The following is a 21,811-nucleotide window of genomic DNA, read 5'->3' as shown; positions in this document are numbered from 1 at the left end:
AGGGTAGGTCCTAGTACTCTAGTGGAGAGACTATTTCAATTGTCCAACATGGAAAGAATGAGGCCAGAGAACATTTTAACTGTCAGCAATTAGGTAGTCATGATTTGTGATACTCTGTAGATGAAATTTAGCTTGAAATCAATGTGTGGAACAAACCTGTGTCAATGGCTACATCCACATTGTGCCGAAGTGACCAGAGAAACACAGAATTTACTTCTAGCTATTGACACACTAAAATAGAGAGAGAGGAGGAAGGATTTCAATTTTATCTTTCAGTAGTAAGAGATTACTGATCTACCTACAAGAATGCCCATGTTGACCAGTTTGATCTAGGAGCATTGTTCACTACCAGTCCAACAGGATAAAATTTGTAGTTTGCAACAGCTCCCTGACACTTTCTCCTGGATCAAGCCCTGATAAGACAGTGAGGATATGATACAGGTCCATTATATATACACAAGCTTTTAAAAATGCTCTAGCAGATACTAGAGAATAAAACTAGTTCTGGTAACAGACTGCTTTCTTTTCAAGGAGACAGGATCTCAGTCTAGTTTTGGCAACCTGGCTCTCTCTTTCTGGAGAATGGCTCAAGTTTTCCCATTCCTCCATGGAAGATTAAGAACTCCACATCTCAAGGAAAAATCCCAAAGAGATCCTACATAGGTCAGGTTCTGCATGCCTCTTGAAGGACAGAAGAGTTTCTTCAGACTGACATCTGCTTGGGAAAAGTCTGAATCCTAGAGTTGTGGATACAGCTTTAAAATCTTATGAGTTAGCTGGTCAGTTACATTATCACTAGATGCTGAAACTGATGCAGAGGAAACAAAACAGATCAGAAAAATCATCTTAGTTTGGGGGCATTAGCTGCCAAGCATGAGGGAGTAGTTTCCTTTTGGTCACAGAAACTTAATGTTTAGAGCAGTGAACTCAATCAACTATCATGACTGAATCAGAACTTTCACACTTGATATAGGGGGCCTAACTTTTGTTTATTCTCATCCTCGGAAGGCTTGACTGGGCTGATGTCATGTTCTGGATCTATGCCTGACAAGAGGCACGATCTTTCCCTAAAAAGTTAGCCATTGCCCGTGTCAGCTGTTCACAGCTGGGTGGGAAACACGACGCATAGCAACCAACTAGTGACAAGACATCCAATGGTCTAAAAGTAGGGTGAGGGATTTCTCAGGCGCATGAATGTCAAAGTGAACTTGCTTTCTGGTCCCATTCACTTCTCACCTCTTCTGACACTGTCCAGGGAAGAATGAGGACAACTGATGAGAGGGCTGATGCACCTGCAACAAAATCACTGACACACAGAATGGAAGAAGCCAAGCCTGTCTTCAGTTTCAGAGAGGCTTTATTTATTTTGTAAAAGGAATACATAATTGTTCTCAGGCTGGTGGTTGAAACTTACCTTCAGTGGGGGGGTTGTAATGGTTTGTTGGTTCTATTTCTGTCTAGCAAGCATTTTGAGAATTTTGGGGCAATCGTCTCACATCTAGAGAGTTTCCACTTTGCTTGAGCCTAAATCCATAGCACTGTGGTTGTGACTAGCCTTCTGCTCTGCCCACTTACCTGCTTCCCGTCTCAAAAGCAGATTCAGAGGTTGCTTAGACATAAGAAGAAGCGTGCCATTGCCTGCACCACACTTCAGCTTTTATGCAAGTTTTCCTTCTTCTGTAATGTGATTATAGGGAAGGAAAAGGAAAAGAAACCTAGTTTACTGTTTTCCTGCTTCACTGAAATAGGAAAAAGCAGTTGTGTGAAAAAGGCAAAATATAGTAAGAGCAGCTCTCAGGGAAGTAGGAAATAAGTCTTTGTTACAGTTGGTTGTCACTTTCTTGACTAACAGGAGAAAGGAGTATATCCCCAAACCTGCATTGGTGGCAGCCAATACATAGAAGAGCCTGTACTTTTGTATGGTATAGTTTAACAGTTTTACTGTTCTCAAATGCGAAGATAAAAAGATTATCTGATTCATCTGTCAATTACATATACATAACATTTTAAAAAAGTCTACTAGAGATAGTAATTCAAGAGTTGCATTAATCTTACTTTTTAAGAACTATCTCAGAGGCACCCTTGCTGAATATCCGAAAACTGCCATCAGAATTTTTTAACACTGTACTCATTGATTTTCTGACTGAGTTGAAGGTGTATACTTTGTACAGTGCTTCTTCTGGTATTTCATTTCTTACATCCTGATAATCTCGTTTTAAATCCAGAAGCAATCCCAGCAAGGCACATTCTGTTTTATTACCAACATGACGTGGTAGGCCACCTTCTTTTTCAGGAGGCTGTTAAAAAAAAAAAAATTCAATTCTTTTTTAGTTTGCAGAATACAGTACTCCATTATTAGAAAACTGAAAATTTAAGAGCATTAGAAGTGAAGTTATTACCCCATCCTAGAACCAGATATACCCCACTTATGAATTGCTGAATTTGTAAATCAAAGTCACTTATTACAAGTGTTAAAAAAAATCTGTATTTATAAATGTCCTCATCAAAGAGAAAAGAAATCAGCAGCTTTCATAAATTGCAAGCCAGGAAGAGACCATTTATGATCTTTTAGTCAGATGTCCTGTAACAGGTCAAAGAATCTCACCCAATAGTTTCTGCATCCGATCCCGTAACTTCTGTTCAAGTGACAACATCTTTATGGAAAAATATCCAACTTTTGCTTTAAAGACTACAAATGACAGAGAATCGCCCACATTCAAAGGTAAGTTGTTCCAATTCTTAATTACCCTCATTGTTAAAGTTATTTCTGCTTCAAATTTGTTTTATTTTGCATTCCAAACATTGACTCATAAGGTCTTCTTCTGATAGATTGAAGAGCCTATTACTATGAAATCTCTTCCCCTTGTAGGTACTTACAGGCCATGATAAAGTCACCCATTAACCTTCTCTAAACTAACTATATTATACTTAAGTCTGATTGTCAGGCATCTTTTGCAGACCTCAAACTATTTTTAGCTCTTTTCTGAACCCTTTCCAACTTTTCAGAATCCGTTTTGAAGTGCTGACACCAGAACTTGGGACCATTTTCCAATACTGGTCCCACTAATGCCATATATAGGGACAGTACCACCTCATTATTCCTACTCACTATTCCTCTACTTATATAGCCAAAGATCACAAAAGAATGGCCATACAGGGTCAGACCAATGGTCTGTCTAGTCCAGTGTCCTGTCTTCCAACAGTGGCCAGGGCCAGATGCTTCAGAGGGAATGAACAGAACTAAGCAATTATTGAGTGAACCATCCTGTGTCATCCAACCCCACTTCTTGCAGTCAGAGATTTAGGCACACCCAGAGCATGAGGTTGTGCCCCTGGACATCCTGACTAATAGCTACTGATGAACCTATTCTCCATGAACTCATCTAATTCTTTTTTGAACCCAGTTATTCTTTTGGCCTTCACAACATCGCCTGGCAACAAGTTCCATGATTAACTGCATTATGTGAAGAAGCTTGTCCTCTTAGCTATAGCATTGCATTGTAAGTTCATGTTCATGTTCAGTTGGTTACCCACTGAAATCCCTAAATACTTTTTGGAGTCACTTTCCACCCTCACTCCCCCAAGATACACTGCTGAATCTTAAGGGGGATCTACATTCTTTATTCCTAGATGTAGGACCTGGCATTTGGCTGCATCAAACACACAGTGTTCAAATGAGCCCACCTTACCAAGCAATCTAGATTGGTCTGCATTACCCTGATCTATTCCCACCATTATTTACCACTCCACCAATTTATGTCATCTGCAAATTTTACCAACCTCTTTATATATTCTTCCACATCGATAAAAGTATTGATTAGCAGATCCCTGGCGGACCCACTAGAAACACTTCCAATTGGTAGAAGATTCCCCATTTAAGTTTTCCATATCAGTTAACCCATTTTATGTCGTGCTTTTAAAAAATAAATCAAAGTCTTTTCGAAGTTTTTCACTAGTTGATGTCAACTAGCCTTAATATACAGTTACTATATTTTGGACAACATTTGCCTATTCAAATTAGAAGACATGCTCTTGCAGATTAACAAGACACATATAACATTAACAACTTCAACAAGCAGATGGTTTAGTATTTTTCACAGATTCTAGAATACTAAGATGCTAGTGAGTTAAAAATTGTAGCTTGGATCTGGATAAGATATTGTGATGCCTCTTTTCTCTGTTACTGGATATAGCAAAAGGTTTAGAGCAACTTTCCTTTTTACACATACAGTAACAACAATATTATTCATAAGGGTTGTTTCCTATTTTTCCCTCCAAAAATCACTCTTCCTCTGCAAGCATATTATAGGTCCTGAACCATCCGCACAAGACAAACTGGAGCAATGCATATTCTTGGCATGAACCTCAACACTGAGCCACTCATACGCACCTACTGTGCTCTTGATATCGCTCTCTCCATACTGGCTACTTTCTGAAAATTTTCTGTACGGGTAACAAACGTATCTTTTTCACAGAAAAAGTTTTAATTTAGCTATGTATTATAGAGTTGATATTCCGTAACATACAGATGGGTACTGATGCAAACTTATGTAATTGGCTGGAGTATTTAAGGCAAGTAAGCCATGCTCTGCTATATGCTTCACACTTTGTCTACTCAGAAAGCAACCTCAACATTTTTCCTTATTATATATGTCATGTAATATCGCCTGAGATCATGATTCGTGGTGTGTATATGAATCAGGTAAGTGGATCCCACCATTAAACTGCTAGACAAAAAGTAAAACTAAAAAAAAAAAAGTGCAATATTTATATTTATGTGAATATCAAGTTGTGCAACAGATTTGTGATACAGGTACTGAAATATTCATTTCACAAATGCTCAATATAATGAAAAGGAATCAAGTTATGAATAATGATGCATATTATTGCCCCTTAATCTATTCATTTATTCTACTAACATTATATTATCCAGGAATAAAAAAAACTGATTAATTAAATGAAGCCACTATTTGTGCTTGCATTTCATTATATCTAGCGAACACACTATACGGCTCTCACATGTTTATATTATGGTAGCACCCAAAGTGTGCTAGATGCTTTCCAAACAGAGAAGACAGTCCCTAACCTGTAAAACAAAATTCATAAGTTTATCTAAGAATAAGGTATTATAAGAACGTCAGCTTCTTGAAGAGTGCATTTCTGAATCACCAATGCAAAATAATGCCAACTGTAAAATAAGCCAGTGGTTATTGTTATAGTGGTTAAGGCTTGAGTGGTTCCCAAGCCAACTGAAATATTGGGGTGTCTTAAATTACAGTAAGGCTAAAAGGTACCTCACCATCAACTCAGTTTATACACATTTAAATCAGCTAGCTACCACATATGTCCATTATTTGTACAGGGTTTTTTGTTTTTGTTTTTTAAAGAACTAAAGATGAATGGCTTTTTATTATTGTATAAAAATAAAGAAATTCACTTACCAGTATTTTGGAAGTATAAGCACAATTAACAGAAATTCCTGTTACAAGATGAGCCAAAGTTTTCTCAGGAATAGCATCTGGTTCTGGAATTTTTTTATAATGTTTTTCACTGACAAAAGCCTGCACCACTGTCATTCTGTTCATGGTCAATGTTCCAGTTTTATCTGAGCAAATGGCTGTTGCATTGCCCATTGTTTCACAAGCATCCAGGTGTCTCACCAAATTATTATCCTTCATCATTTTCTATGAAGAAAAAAAAGCAAATATGAATAGCTAGCCACCACCAGTGCTTCAACTTTCAAAACTTCTGACTTTTTAAAAAATAACAAAACAAAAATGGTATTCGATCTTCAGGAAGCACTAGTACCTACCTGCAGAAGGGCAGGCCTCTTTAAAAGGTGCCTCAGGTCGGCAACCCAAATATTGACACATACAAACTCAGTCAGAAAAGGTATACCCAAATATATCATGCCACAATAAATTGCATTTTAAATATGTCTATTAGAGCCAGAATCCATATTCTGCTGCATTTGTAGGTCAAACTTAGGTGAATAAGTAGTAAAGTCAACAATACTGGAATGTTAAGTCAATTACTCAAGATGAGACACCAGCTATATCGCTACACTAATAGAATCTGGGATCTGAGCAGACCATTTCTAAGCAAAGACATTTTGTTCAGCATCTACTCCTGACTGATCAACAGGAGAGGAACATTCAGCTGTTTCCAAAGATGAATGAATGTCTCTGCTGTAGGAGACAGTTGCACTACGACCGACCGCTCTAAAAGGGGGAAAAAAAGGGGGGGAGGGGGAAGAGGAGAAGAAGGGGGGAAAAACCAAAACATAAGGAAACATAGGAAAGTTGAGACCTCTCCCCCCAATTTTTAACTTATGTTTTTTCATAGTAAGATTAGCATACAACTTAAATACTTCAGCTTGCATTACAGGTTGCTCTCCCTTCACTGACTAGAAAGCAAGGCAGAACTACTTTGTTATATTTTCTTTTAGCTTAAAGGACAGCTGTTCAGTCATCTTAGAATTCTAACAAAAATATAGACAGAACGTCACACAAATTTTATTTAAATGTCTGAAGTCAGTCAGTGAAGTCTGACCATTCAAGAACTGAAATCTGTGATAATGGACTGAACAGCCAAGAGAAACAGACCAGATGGTGCAGAAAAGTAGTGCACGAGTTTCGCCTATAGACAGTAGTTCAAAATCCTTTCTAGCTCCCAAAAGGCAGTTAAGTGGGCTATAGGTCTGGAATACCAACACTGCTGCAAGTTGCAATAAAGGTACATTAGCAGAGCTGTATGAAAAAGCAGCATATAGTCACTGTCTGCACTATGCCAGTCTCAAAGCAGTGTTCAGTCTTTCATCATCACTACTGTACTGGAACAAAAAGAAATCTAAGAATCTGAAGTTTACCAAGGTAGCAATTACCTTATACTAGATAGTAGGCTCTAGATATTCTGCAATATTGACTCAAGAAGTAGGAGAAAACAATGAATTGGCACATATCTAAGCAGACTATGAAGGATTATTGCATCATTTCCAACTTAAATTTGCTAATTAGCAATTGCTTATTGGACAAGTGTGTTAGTGGCAGAAAGGAAAGCTTACATAGCTCAGTGTGCAATCCTAACACACACACCTTTATTTTAAGTTAGTACAATAGGTTGTGGTATGAATATGACAAGCATACGGGAGTGCTAAAACTACACACACATACACATATGACAGAAGTCCTTCTATTCCAAGTCCATGGACCAGAACCACTATGCTTCACTTCATGTGAAGTAGACTATTTCTAAGTTCACATTGTTCTTCCCCAAGGAACCCCTGACTTATATTAATGCACAGAGGATTAGATACCAACTTGCAACAATGCTTTTTCATTGTACTGTACTGCAGATGAGAATGAGTGAAGTAAGATTCTCTCAGTCTCCAACGAAGACAGTTTAACAGTGTAGAATTTTCTGCTTTGCATGATTTAGAACTGTTTTATGTGCCCACCTACCTTTAAGCATGCTTTTTACACATACCTTTACAGAGTAAGCCAATGAAATAGTGACTGCAAGTGGAAGACCTTCTGGTACTGCCACCACCAGGACTGTAACTCCAATAATGAAGAACTTCACAAAGTACTGAATATAAATTGGTGTGCATTCAGCAAGCCAAGGTCGCTTCTGAACCCAGAAGGTATCAATTACAAAATACAAGATAAGGATAATGACTGTGATTGCAGACATCAACAAACCTTTTGTTAAAAAGAAAAGGATAAGCAGTTATTTAAAAGAGATCCATCTTATCTACAATACAAATAACATCTAAAGTAAGATTTAAAAAAAACTACCCTCATTTTCAGATTAAATGCAAAAATCTGAAAGTGTTATTTAAAATGGCAAAAATAATAAAATTTTATGCTTAAGATTTTTAATAGATAAGCAAGTCCCAAGATTTTGATGATTCTCAAAGCAGTTGTAAACTTAGCTCCCGAACACACAAATACAATTTTGTATTGGATATATAAACTCTTATACCTCTATATTAAAATGTAAGTAATGGAAGAGCCATCACAAAGGTGCAGGGCAAAGCATGTCTGTGACAGACTTATGGGTAAGGGAAGAGTTCTCAGGAGAAAGAACAGCACTGAAGATAGCAGGCTGATCAAGAAGGATGAAAATGTAGAAGAGGCCTGGATATTTCACACCAGGACATTGGTGAGGGCAATTTCAGTTGAGTGAATCAAAACTAGATTGTAGGGGATCATAATGCTAGTTAGTGAAAATACATTGAAGACAGGACTAGACAACATAAGGATTAAGCATACAGGCAAATGAAAGGAGGGAGATAGGGAAGTAGATGGAGAGAAAGTTGGGGTTAGAGGGAGAGTTTACACTAGTGGGACAATGACATGCATGCATATAGAAAAAAAGTTGCCAAAGGAGTGACTGGGGAAGAGAAGAAATGGGATTAATTTTAGGGACAGGTACAGGAGCAGATAATTGAGAGAAACAAGGAGAACTCTTCAGAGTGAGAGCAGGAAAGTGCAAGCAGAAAGAAGCATGGAAAGAGATCTCTTTAAAGAAACTGAAGACAACCTAGGAAGAAGGATTTTAACAAGGGAGTGAAAGGCAAAGAAGAAAGAGTTGTAATGAGCTGCTCAAATGTGAAGTAAAACATTGTTTAGAAAGAAAAACTTGCATTGAACGCCTGGAGGAAGTGGAATTGCACATGAAACACTTTAGTATAATTATTGAATGAAACTGAATGTGAACCCTTTGCACATCAACTACTAAGAAAATTTTAAAAATCTGTTCCCTCCTCTCTTCCAATAAGATAAGCATAACTACATACATCAAGGAAAGACTCCTGTGTTAAATGCCCTATTTCAATAATAATTTTCATGGTTTTGGTACAATTTTAGGACAATGCAACTAGGAACAAGTAATTTTAGATCTATTACTTTAAAAATGGTGCACCTTCTAGTTCCTCTTTATAAACATAATAATTAGCCTTCTCATCCCATCAAATAAGCAATTGTTTCCCAAGCATTTATTTTGTCATATGCTTCTAAGGAGAGCTGAAACTATCTAGTTTATTTTTATTATGTAGACACATTTGTCTTTAAGACCTTTTTAAATAAAATACATTTCTCTTATTAAAATTAAATATTTAAGATAAATATTGTATTTTTATGTGTATATTTATCCTTGCATCTGTAATTTTCACTCCATGCATCTGAAGAAGTAGGTTTTTTATGCACGAAAGCTTATGCCCAAATAAATCTGTTAGTCTTTAAGGTGCCACCGGACTCCTCGTTTTTGTGGATACAGACTAACACAGCTATCCCTCTGCTATTTAAGATAAAGTAATAAGGGGAATGAGTGGAAAGAATAGTTGTGTTAGTCTACAATATTAAAAAAATAAAGAGCATATGTAAAAATCTTATTTGTTAGTATACCATCCTTCGGAAGTATCAGATGAAGATGGACATGCAACATGACACTATGGATACACCCAACAAAACAAACCCTAGAAATAACAAGCTGCTCCTGACTGCCAAAAAGGGTCTGTTTTAAAGTTTTAGCTTAGATAATACTAATGGTGACCTTGGAGCTAGTTATTCTCTCATGCTAATATGGGCTAGTGCTCCTCAGCTGTGTTTCAGGGCATCAATCATTAGCGCCTAGAAAATGCCTGGCTCCAAGGTCATTACTGATCAATTTAAGAAAAAATAAGCTTCAACAATGACTTTTCACATCTATTTCCTGCCCTTCCAAAATGAACTGGGGTCAAGAATGCAAAAGTGTCTCAACTTTAGTAGTAACTTAACTTTACTTATATCCTATAGCCTCTGTGCACCACCAAACAAAACAAAAAACACATCCCCCCCCCCCCCAACATGCTTGATTAGAGTGGGAACAGATTCTCAAACCTGAATACACACCAATACAATACACAAAAGAAATATCCAGAAAACAAACAAAAGTAATTGATAAAGATGCCATTGATATACTTTGTGGGAAGAGGAATCAGAAGAATGCCTCAATAGTGGGCCCTCTAATAATACTTTTCTTCTATCTTCAACAGTGTACATCAATATTACAAATCCACATTCCCACTGCTCAGATAAAAGGCAACAGATCCTACAATCACATTTCTATGCAGTACACTGCCTGGTCAAACAGAGTTTTCCAGGAAAGGCATTTGTTGGCATACAATACGCCAAAGTGAGAAGTAGTGTGAAAGGTAGAAATACTTCACAAAATATACCACACACCATCATTTTGGAAACCAGTGTTCTAAAGCTGTACTTTCTAGTGTTATATTCTTTAAGAGAAACTAACAATACATGCATCTGATTATACACAAAGGTTCGTTGTAACTTTGCACTTTACAATTAGTGTATATCTGCTTTAACTTAACTTTGCCATATTTTCTATCAAATAAGCCAGTGTAATACTAGAAAAGGATTTTTTTTTTAAAATTAACCTATGAGTAGGTTATTTCAGAGCAGCGCCACCAGAATATTTGTTCAGTGTCAAAAACCACAAAAATATGAATAAAAATCATACCTGCTTTGCCAATCTGAACTGCTAGCTTTGTAAGTTTGCCTTGTAGAACTGATTTTTCTTTCTTTGGCATGTTTGCTCTCTTCTTGTCTTTCTCATCTCCATCTCCACCATCTTCACTCTTCAAGGGTTGCATTTCCATGGCTGCACCATCTTGAGCTTTGGCTAAGTTTAGAAATATAGGGGACATATAAATAAATAATTGCATATAAATGATTAATTACAAAGTCCAGTCAGACACTGGAATCTGTGTTAGATTCAATTCATGTGCTCAGCAATCCCAATTCCCATTAAAATCAGTTTTAAGAGTTTCCTTGAAGCCAGTCATTCCCAGCTTGAAGCCAGTCATTCCCAGCTGATAAATAACGTCACCAGAGACCCATGATCACGTCAAAACTGGCTTCAATGTCACCACCAGAAATGAATGCTACATGACCTACACGGGCTAAGGTCACTTCTATTTAGGTGTTTAGCCAAGGCTTTTTGGAATTTAACATTGGACACTGTTTGAAAATTTGGGGTGAAGTTGGAAAATGTGGGTCTTAACGTTTGCAACTTTTGATTTTAAGCATAAGGGACATTTCATATTTGCATTTCTGAATTAGGTTTGGCAACATTTATCTCGATCTGTAATATTTAGACTTAAACTACTGTATATAGGTAAGGCAGATTAAGATACACAAACTCTTTATTTTCTATAATAGACACCTATACAAACACAAATGTTTTGTTTTTTATTAAATACTTACCTTTGTTACGGTTCTCAACAGCTCCATCTTGTTTTTTACCTGTCAGAAACAAAAACAAGGAACTGTAATTTTCAAGCTCCATCTCTCTCTCTCTAATATACAAGCATTAAAAAAAGATTTCTCAAGTATTATTTCTGTGACCTATGGTTGCTTATTTCTCACATTAATTAACTTCAATTTAAATATAGGAAATTTGACTGGATACCTAGGAGGAAAAGTAACTTGCATAATTTTTGTTTTATAATAGAGCCACCAAGCTACAGGTTAATCATCTTTAAGTATAAATAGCAACGTTAGGTTAGACTTGCGTAACTAAGCAAAAGAGGTAGCTTAGATGGTTCCTGTTTTGAAGTTCAGTCTCCACCTGTTTACTCCTAGGGAAATTCTGTGCCAAAAATTTAAAAATTTAGCACAATTTTTTTTTTTGTATACAGTATTTCAAAATTCTGCAAATTGTATTTGTCAAAATAACACTACATATTCACACCAGTTTCAATTATTTTGATAATTTATTTCAAAATACTTGTCAGCAAGTATGTCTAAGAATACAGACCCAAAAATTCCCCCAGATATCTGCACCCCATCTCCCCTCAGAGCCCAGCTGCAGGGTCCCCCCTTGCCCAGATACACCCCCCGCCCCCACCACCCAAAGCCCAGCTGTGCCCCCCTCCCCAGCCCAGACATCCGCTCTCCCTACCCCACAGAGCCCAGGGATCAAGAGCAAGAAACAGTCTGATGCTAGATCCCAGGCTTGTGTGGAGTTTCTTGTGTGCCACTGTCTCCTTTCCCCAGAGCGTGCAGGGAACTGCAGCTACCAGGAAATGTCTAGCTCCCTCCCCGTCCCCCCAGCAGTGTCTTTGTGTGAGGTTGGCTCTGTCAGGTCCAGCGGGCCGCTAGTGGCGGCCAGCAGCACTGCAGCCCATTTCTGTGCAGAAAAGGAAATTCTGCACGCACAACATTAATTCCTGCAAAATTCTGCATTGCGCAGTGGCACAGAACTCCCTCAGGAGTACCTGTTAGACTGTTACAGCACCAGAACTAGGACTTTTTTACACTACAGATGCCTCACCAGCACAGCTATACTGGTGTAGGTATGCCAGCATAGCCACCTAATGGAGATGCAGCATAAACTGACAGGAATTCTCCCAGCATAGCTAAACACCTCCCATGAATGCCATTAATTATGCTGACAGAAGCACCCTGTTGAAAAAACTGGGGGTTTCGCAAGCATAGCTATGTCAGCTAGGCAATGTGATTTTTAACTAACCCCCCTCCCCTCCCCCCCCCACCCCTATCTAACATATCTATGCTACAAAGCTTTGCAGCATAGCTGAAACCTGAGCCGGGAGGTAACTACTAAATCTGTGGTTTCAGTTTTGGCAATGTTTTAACAACACTGCAGATGAGAGAATAAAGACTCAAATACATACATATTTTGAAATTTAGAATCACAAATGCAGGACTGGAAGGGACCTCGATACATTATCTAGTCTAGTCCCATGCACTGTGGCAGGACTAAGTATTATCCTTCTAGACCATCTCTGACAGGTGTTTTTCTAACTTGTTCTTAAAAACCTCCAATGACCTTCCCTTTCCAGGAGGTATCTGTTAGGACAGTCTTATTTCTTAATGTCCTGTCTACATAGACATGGCAGACTTTTGAGTAACAGTTTTGTGTCTGGTCATTTGCTATATAAGAGAATGCCAAAAACCTTTGTGGATACCCATTAATGATAAACTGCAACAAAGTGGCCACCTGGGCAACTATGTCAAATCTGGATAGTTTCACATCCTGTTTTGTGTTAGGAAAACCACCTCAGCCTTCCTAGAAGTCAGCTGCAGAAGGGACAAGATCAAGATCCTAAGATCAATTGCTGCAACTGCTATCTTTTTCTGTGGGACCACCACTGCTGCTCCCACCTCTCTTCCTATTGCCCTTTCCTGAAAGCACCAGCATCTCCTGCACCAGCTGCTTGCTTCCTTTCCCCCGTACTCCCTCCCGCTCCTATTGTGAAGGCTACACAGTTCCAGCTCTCCAAAAAGTGGCTCCCCTCTTAAATGAGTAGCAGGTCATTGCTCTTCACTCGTCCACTCACACTGGGGGGGAGGAGGAGCTATCAGGGAACAAAAGTGCACATTTTCTTACCATTTGCCCTGAAGGACCAAAATTGGACACTCCTAGTTTAAGGCAACCCATTTACAGATCTGAATACAGGGCTGAACTACATTTCTATAGCTTTTACATATAAAAAACATTTTAATTAGGACGGAAACAAAACAACTAAATAAAGCATTTTTAACTGAAAATTGATATGCAATGACACAAAAGCCAGTTCGAATAGGCTTCCAGTACTACCTTTGACAGAAGTAGTTATGTTTTCTACAGAGAAAACCCCGCACTGGTTACTTCAGTCTCATTTCTAGTCTAATTCAATAGGCCACACAGCAGTAGTTTCTACTATAAGCCTAAATGTATCTGGGTAGGAGAAAGACTCACCACAGCAATCAGTATGTGCCAGACAAAGGCTGACATCCAGTCCATGCTGCTTAAATATGTATTCTAGGTCATTGCCTCGACTATTCTCTTTGCCCGGGAGGGGGCCATGACTTTAGTTAAGTGGACCTTTATTTCCACAACAAATGCTAACTTGATAAATGGTTATCGTCTGAAACTGGAAAGGTACCCAGGTTGACACTTAAGCTATAAAATAAAAACCTTTAACACATGGTCTTCATGATTTTTGAATCCTCATAACTAGGCTGAGGATTTCTCTGCAGTTTTGCATTGTGAATGAATTCAGAGAGAGCTGTTTCCAGATTTATGAGAAATAGAGATGTTCTCTGTTTTTGAAAGTGCACTCAGATTATATATAGGGACAAGTCAATATTGAACAAAAGAGTGCTACTTGCCAAAAGGGCTGTCTTGTTCTTTGTCTGCTTTGGCTAATGTGAATTATATCAGAAAGTCTGTGTTAAAAAGATAGCATTGAAGGAGGAAGGGAACAGATGCATTAACTCCATTCCAAGGGGTCAATACTTGTTTGTTTTTTCTTAAATTTAAAGAATTAGCCTGCTTTACCTGAAGCCTTTGTTGATTTCTAATAGGAGTGTCATAAATATAAAGGGAAGGGTAAACCCCTTTGAAATCCCTCCTGGCCACGGGAAAGCTCCTCTCACCTGTAAAGGGTTAAGAAGCTAAAGGTAACCTCGCTGGCACCTGACCAAAATGACCAATGAGGAGACAAGATACTTTCAAAAGCTGGGAGGAGGGAGAGAAACAAAGGGTCTGTGTCTGTCTGTAGTCGTCTTGGCCGGGGATAGACCAGGAATGGAGTCTTAGAACTTTTAGTAAGTAATCTAGCTAGGTATGTGTTAGATTATGATTTCTTTAAATGGCTGAGAAAAGAATTGTGCTGAATAGAATAACTATTTCTGTCTGTGTATCTTTTTTGTAACTTAAGGTTTTGCCTAGAGGGGTTCTCTATGTTTTTGAATCTAATTACCCTGTAAGATATCTACCATCCTGATTTTACAGGGGGGATTTCTTTATTTCTATTTACTTCTATTTTTTATTAAAAGTCTTCTTGTAAAAAACTGAATGCTTTTTCATTGTTCTCAGATCCAAGGGTTTGGGTCTGTGGTCACCTATGCAAATTGGTGAGGCTTTTTATCCAACATTTCCCAGGAAAGGGGGGGGTGCAAGTGTTGGGAGGATTGTTCATTGTTCTTAAGATCCAAGGGTCTGGGTCTGTAGTCACCTAGGCAAATTGGTGAGGCTGTTTACCAAACCTTGTCCAGGAAGTGGGGTGCAAGGTTTTGGGAAGTATTTTGGGGGGAAGGACGCGTCCAAACAGCTCTTCCCCAGTAACCAGTATTAGTTTGGTGGTGGTAGCGGCCAGTCCAAGGATAACGGGGGTAATATTTTGTACCTTGGGGAAGTTTTGACCTAAGCTGGTAAAGATAAGCTTAGGAGGTTTTTCATGCAGGTCCCCACATCTGTACCCTAGAGTTCAGAGTGGGGGAGGAACCTTGACAAGGAGTAAGAAAAGACAGGGTTAAGAGGAGAAAAAGATACTCTGTGTGCTCAGCTACCATAAAAGGTTCCAAAAGAACTGTAATTGCCAACCATACCTTCAGCTACTGTTTTGCCATAGTAACCTGGCCCACCTTTTAAGTTCTGGGGATGTTTCTGGGATAAGATATGGAGTTGTGTACCTCAAAAGGAACATGGAATTATTTAAGATAGGAAGAAATATAATTAGCCTTGGGCAGAGATCCTAAACCAGAGTATCATCCCCATAAGAATTTATATAGATTATTATGGAAGGAATATTTTGCTTCAGGTCCTTCCCAACTTCCTGGGAAGACATTTTTTAGTGAGTAATGTAATGATTAAGGCCCTCTTCTAGGATTCCTCATGTTTATCTCTGGTACTACTTAGCTCCAATAGCCAGTTGCCAGAACTGAAGTTATGGAAAGAGTCACATGGAGTATAAGGAGTAAGACAACTTTTTCCAAAGAGCTGTTCTCCATTGATTTGTCTTCTTGAGAAGAAGTAGATGCCATGTTGAAACATTTTTGGCTGCAAGACATTACAGGGGAACAGGTGCTCTGCACAGGCCATTGCAATCTGATTGACCTTGCCAAACAGTACCAACAGGATAGGAGAACATAAACTTTAAAGAATTCTAATATTACATTTTTCAGCCATTTAAAATTTCAGTGCTTACTTTTCTTGTCCTTTTTCTCCTTCTCTTTCTCTTCATCATCTCCTCCAGCCCCAAGTAAGGTAAATATAATTCCAGTTTGAGAGTTCACACCTACAGCAGTAACTACCATTCTTCCAGAGCCTTCCATCACATGAGTACCTGAAACAGAGTACATCTTAATACTTTTCCCTGTAAGTGTAAAAGTAGCTAGCTAGCAAAGCAATAAAATCAAATGTTATGGGGTTTTTTGTTGTTGTTGTTATTTTCAATAGAAGAGTCACTAAATACTTAAATTATATATGATCCGTTGGTTGGTGTTTAAAATTGTAGAAAAGTTTGAACAGACTGTTCTAATTGGATGCTAGGGCAATCTGAAAATGCATTAGGCATTTTCCCGCACTTTTTTCTGCTATTCCAACTTGTTTTAAAAGAAACTCTCCCGTTCACAGACCAGGCTTTCATTCTGCTTAATCCTGCAATGAATTTAAAGAGTCACATTCTTATGTAAGCTACTTGCCAACTAAATTAGTTAAAAAGCTAGCATTAATATTACAACTGTACAATCAGAGACAAGGCAAGCTCTTAACGAGTAAACACTGTCTTGACAGCAAAATAAATTATATTCTTAACATATTTTAAAATACTTTGTCTAAGAGTACATATCAGCAGTTTAGGATAAAATACCCTACGGGATATCACTGTTATCTCAAAACCTGTCATCATGAAACTAAGCAATTTAGAGGTGGGGCTAAATTTTAAAAATCCAGATATGTTAAGGTATAGAAAGATAGTTAGGGTATCCAAAACAACTCTGCACAATAGAAAAAATTAAGAGTTTAGTCCGTCTTTAAAAATCAATTTACCTTCATCTGAAACCATGAACGTTTATAAGTTAGTCATTTCCATATCTTAACATGTTCAATTTTTTTTCATAGTTAAAACTAAATTTGCTGGATTTAGAAGTATATTGTTTTGGGATAATTACTACATCCTAGTATTATTATTTTTTTTTTCCTCCCCACGGTCAATTACTCAGACATTCTCAAAAACTTAATCCAGGAATTTCAGAGTGCTTTACAAACAGTTAAGTGTTCCACTAGTCCTGAGAGGTAAGCAAGATTTGAGTTTGTAAATATGGGAAACTGAAGCAAATGTTAAGTGATTTGGCCAGAGCAACACTGCAAACTGGCAGAACTGTGAATCCAAGAATTGTCTTCCTCCTTTGTTCCAACTACTAGAAAAAAATGTCTCCCTAGCTAGCTACGTTGTAGGGACTAAAAAATAATGTAAAGAAAATTATCAAGCCTCAGCCACTTCTGCTGTTAAGTGGTGAGGTACAATTGTAGGAGCAGGATTTTATATTTGTACTATAAGAATTAATGTATGATTTGATCATTCTGCCAGCCACCCTTTTAGAATAGCAGAAAGGAATTACCCTCTGGGACATCGGTAGAAATGCATCTGACAGACCGCCAGTGTCTGTACTGATGTTAGGGCAGGGAGAGGCCAGAACAATCCTTATGATTGATTATGGTCACCCTTTTGTTTTAGGATAAGATTTCATTACAGTATTTGCTATAAGGTCTTGCTTCCTGTACGCATTGCAAACTAAATTGTGTAATTTTTATCCTGTCTGAAGGTCTCTGTAAAAGACCGTTTGTGTGAATGAGTAATGTATGCATCAGGAAAAGATAAGGTGTGAAGGCCATTGTTAAAGTCAGATGGTCAAGGAAGGAGGAGTGAAGAAACTTAAGCACACCAGAGAACCGTCAACGCACATCCATGAGTGAAGAAGGGCAGACTGACGACCCTGAGGTGGAGGCTGACACCCCTAAAGACAAGACAACTGATTAAATCAAAACCAGGACAGGATGACCCGCTCCGAGGTGTTTTGGAATGGTAACATCAAAAGTTAACACCAATTAAGGAGTAACCAGTCACAAACTGACAGCAAAATCCAAAGACTTCAACGGCGGGGGACGGGACGGGACTATAAGAACAGGGTGCTTGGCCATGGGACTTTGGGTTCATTTTGCCACAACTCCAGGAGCATCGGATCGCAACCAGCAGAGCCCAGTTCCCCTCTGCAACCAATCTGGCTGCACATTGTAGGGAGAGTGGTCACTTTTGATAAGCTATTACCAGCAGGAGAGTGAGTTTGTGTGTGTGGTTTTTTGGAGAGGGGTGAGGGAGTGAGAGAACCTGGATTTGTGCTGGAAATGACCCACCTTGATTATCATACACATTGTGAAGAGAGTGGTCACTTTGGATGGGCTATTACCAGCAGGAGAGTGAGTTTGTGTGTGGGGGGGCGGAGGGTGAGAAAACCTAGATTTGTGCTGGAAATGGCCCAACTTGATGATCACTTTAGATAAGCTATTACCAGCAGGACAGTGGGGTGGGAGGGGGTATTGTTTCATGGTCTTTGTGTGTATATAATGTCTACTGCAGTTTCCATGGTATGCATCCGATGAAGTGAGCTGTAGCTCACGAAAGCTCATGCTCAAATAAATTGGTTAGTCTCTAAGGTGCCACAAGTACTCCTTTTCTTTTTGCAAAGACAGACTAACACGGCTGTTACTCTGAAACCTAGATTGATCCAGACTCTGGATTGGTAACTATAACCCTCAACTGGCGGTGGGGGGAGAGGGGAGAGACGGGACAGGACGAGAGAGAGAGAAAAACAGATGCTAACTGCTGTATTCTCAATGAATGCAGCATATTGCCTTCTTCCCTGAAAAAGATCCCATGTGCTTCTTATAATCATAACACAATGTTCTCTTCTTTACAGGCCACCTTTGAAAAGCTGAACATACTTATGTAGAATATAGAGCTAAAAGGTTCTCCCCTCTCCCCTGCCAAAACATTGTGTCTATGCTTGTGCTTTGCATTGGAAATTTCATATTGTCTGCCCTGAGATTATGCTGAGTACAATACTCAAGAAATGACAAAAGGTACAAGAGACAAAGCTGAAGGCATTTTTACAGTGTTTCGGTTTTGTTTTACACATTTAGCTTCCTTGGTTAACACTGTGAATGGATAACATTAATAAAGTGTGCCATCCAACAAATCCTCCAAAAAAACCAAGACCTGACCAGACTTGATATTGCTGGTATTTCAAAGATAAACCTCAAAAAGCTTTCTAATATAAGCTTTCAGGTCTGGTTTACATATCATAAATGAGAACAGGACGGCCCATTTTTAGAAGAGTCTTTTTCAAGTCACTTTGCAGGTGAGAAGAGCGAATATATACAGACTTATTAGGCATTGCCTCTGATGGCAGAGTCCCGATAGCACAAGCCCTCAGCAGGGTCATTGGATCCCGTAGGAAGGCAAACCAGAATTCTAGAAATACACAAGTTCCAGGGTCAGTTATAACTTAGTATCAACTACTCCATTCGATTAATTAAATATTAATATTCACACACCTGACAGCATCATAGGATCTTTATCCAAAGTCTTCTTAACCTGATCTGATTCTCCAGTCAATGAGCTTTCATCAATTTTAAGGTCATTTCCTTGAATAAGTACACCATCAGCTGGCAGAAGATCACCTAAAATACAGAGCATTAAAAACTGCAAACTTGAAACACACTATTAATAAAGTCAAATAATTGAGTTAAATATATATTCACCATATTTTACTTGCGCAATATCCCCAACAATTATGTCAGCTACTGGTATTTGGATAACTTGTCCACCCCTGATGACAGTGAACTTCTGTTCTTGTTCGATGCGGCTCTGCAGCCCCCTAAATTGTTTCTCTTTACTCCAGTCATTGAAAGCTGTTACCAATACCACACAAACTACAGATAAAAGGATTGCAGCTCCTTCAATCCAACCTGTTTCACCTTCCTCCTCTTCTTCACCAACAGTCACTGCTCCACATACTGTAAGAAATAAAGACTTTTTTAAAGTTCAAAAACAGACTCCTTTGTAATCCATATGAACTTTCACAAGGAATACATTTACACTGACTTTAGTCTGGTAACAGGATTTCCTAAGAAAGACTTAAATTAAAGCTGGTCAATGTCTCATTCAGAGATTAGAAGAGAGAGCAGAAACGAGTAGGATCTTATGAGAGAAGTAGTGTAGCTCAGAAACTCAGGACGGCAAAGAAGGATTTCAGTGGGAAATATAGGTGCTCAGCAGTTTAAAAATATCAGACCATTTATTTAGATATCTGGAGTTAGGTGCTTAAGTCTGAAAACTTAAGGGTCCTTATCACTGCAAAGGTAACAGCTATCCAGCTCCAGCAAATCATCTTTGTTCACTTTTACCCAGCAGCTGCTCAGTGACAAGATTTTGGTCAGTTGCCCTACTACTATTCAGAACTCTGCCAGTAGTGAAACAGAAGAACACCTGTTTCACTCTTCTGGCTGCTTGGAGAAAGCTCTGAGCAGCTGGGGGAAGATCCAGAGGAATGGAGACCTTTCCTCCCCTCCTCAAAAGGATGTGAAGTGGAGTACCAGAAGAGCGGATATTTAACCTCCCTTTTCAGTCTCCCTCTCATCTTCCCAAAACAGTTAGGAAGAAGCTCTAGGCAGGAAAGGAAGAAAAAATCCCTCTCTGTTCCAGCAGCTAAAACAATGTGGAGCTTTAAGTGTGCCAGATAGTTAGTAGCTAGAGGCTTATTCAAAAGATGAGCCCCTGAGAGGGTTCCAACACCACCATCTTGTCAGAAAACCCTAGTACTCTCCCTATCTCAACAGCTATGTGCTGCATGGAAGCTGATCTCTCCCAATGTTTCTCTTGACCTCGCTGGTGGATCTTCACCACGGTCTTGTTTGACTACAAGCATTACCTGAACAGAATAAGATGAGATACTGAAACTACAAAAATTGGCATGTTTTCAATCTAGAATTAATTTCTAGTTTTCTGAACCACCTCGAGTCTTCCAGAGCAGACAATGCTTTTAACTTCTGTTTACATGAAGAAATGCTCCCCCACCCCAAATGACACAGTAGAGGCAAAGGCTGCAACAGTGGATTTTCCTTCAAATTTTGAAGCATAAAAACAAAAGCCATGCTTTGACAAAAATTTTAGTTTGAAAATTTCGAGAAACTCTGGCTAGTACTTCAACAAGAGTGCTTCTAAACAACCTGTAAAAGGTGGTTGTGAAACTTATTTTGGATTTATAATAGGAACAGTTACTAAATTCTGCCATCCAAATTGGCAACAGTAGGAGTAGTATCTGGATGATCTGCAGAATTCTGGAGGACTGCTTTGACTATTTCAGAAGTTGTAACAACAAAAGCAAAATAGGAGTTACTCTTAAAAGCTTTGATTTAGCAACTGACCATTATATCAATAGCATGAGGTAGGGTGAATAAAAACCATTTAAAAAAATCCTGTTTTTGTTTAAATTGGATTTTTAAAAATAAACATGTATTTAAGTTAAATCTATTACAATTAAATTTGAAATTGATAAATTATGTTACAGGATAAACTTATTAAAATCTATTAAAAATAACTTAAATTAAACATTTATCAGTATATGTGTTTGCTGCCAACTTTTAGAGAAAAAGTCAGATCACTGAGCTGGTATAAGGCACTGGCTAAGCACCTGGAACCAAAGCTTGTTGAAATGCTATGCCAGCTCTTGATAGCAGTAGCCTCTTCTGAAGGTACGGAGAAAGTTTTCTTCATTTCTGTTTATTCAGCTAGTTCAGTTCAATGGCTAGTACATTCAAAGTTAAGAAATCAATTGGGAGTTGAAAAAAAACAACCCAGGAAAGTTGGCTTTCCTCTTTCCCTCTATGAATAAAAGAGTTAGGTGTGAAAACATGAGATCTACTAGTTTTAAAATCTTTAAGGATGTGACCAGAAATAATC

The 21,811-nt window shown here is 38.4% G+C and overlaps 1 protein-coding gene across 9 annotated transcripts in view; it reads right to left on the bottom strand.

The window, feature by feature from the left end:
- The window catches only part of ATP2B1 (ATPase plasma membrane Ca2+ transporting 1), a 130,757-nt gene that overhangs the window by 28,734 nt on the left and 80,212 nt on the right, over positions 1-21,811 (bottom strand). For all 9 annotated transcript variants that reach the window (XM_073327565.2, XM_073327570.2, XM_078851113.1 and 6 more), the window contains exons 4-11: positions 19,612-19,866; positions 19,405-19,530; positions 15,998-16,135; positions 11,268-11,306; positions 10,522-10,683; positions 7,486-7,700; positions 5,442-5,684; positions 2,056-2,297 (exon numbers count right to left, since the gene is read on the bottom strand). In XM_073327565.2, coding sequence (XP_073183666.1) covers positions 2,056-2,297; positions 5,442-5,684; positions 7,486-7,700; positions 10,522-10,683; positions 11,268-11,306; positions 15,998-16,135; positions 19,405-19,530; positions 19,612-19,866 — 1,420 coding nt within the window. The remainder of the gene's footprint in view (positions 1-2,055; positions 2,298-5,441; positions 5,685-7,485; positions 7,701-10,521; positions 10,684-11,267; positions 11,307-15,997; positions 16,136-19,404; positions 19,531-19,611; positions 19,867-21,811) is intronic.

The sequence above is a fragment of the Lepidochelys kempii genome, chromosome 1 (genome assembly GCF_965140285.1).
Source record: "Lepidochelys kempii isolate rLepKem1 chromosome 1, rLepKem1.hap1, whole genome shotgun sequence".
Classification (NCBI taxonomy): Eukaryota; Metazoa; Chordata; order Testudines; family Cheloniidae; genus Lepidochelys; species Lepidochelys kempii.
Note: the sequence above shows the minus strand (reverse complement) of the source record. Positions and strands in the feature narration are given on the sequence as shown.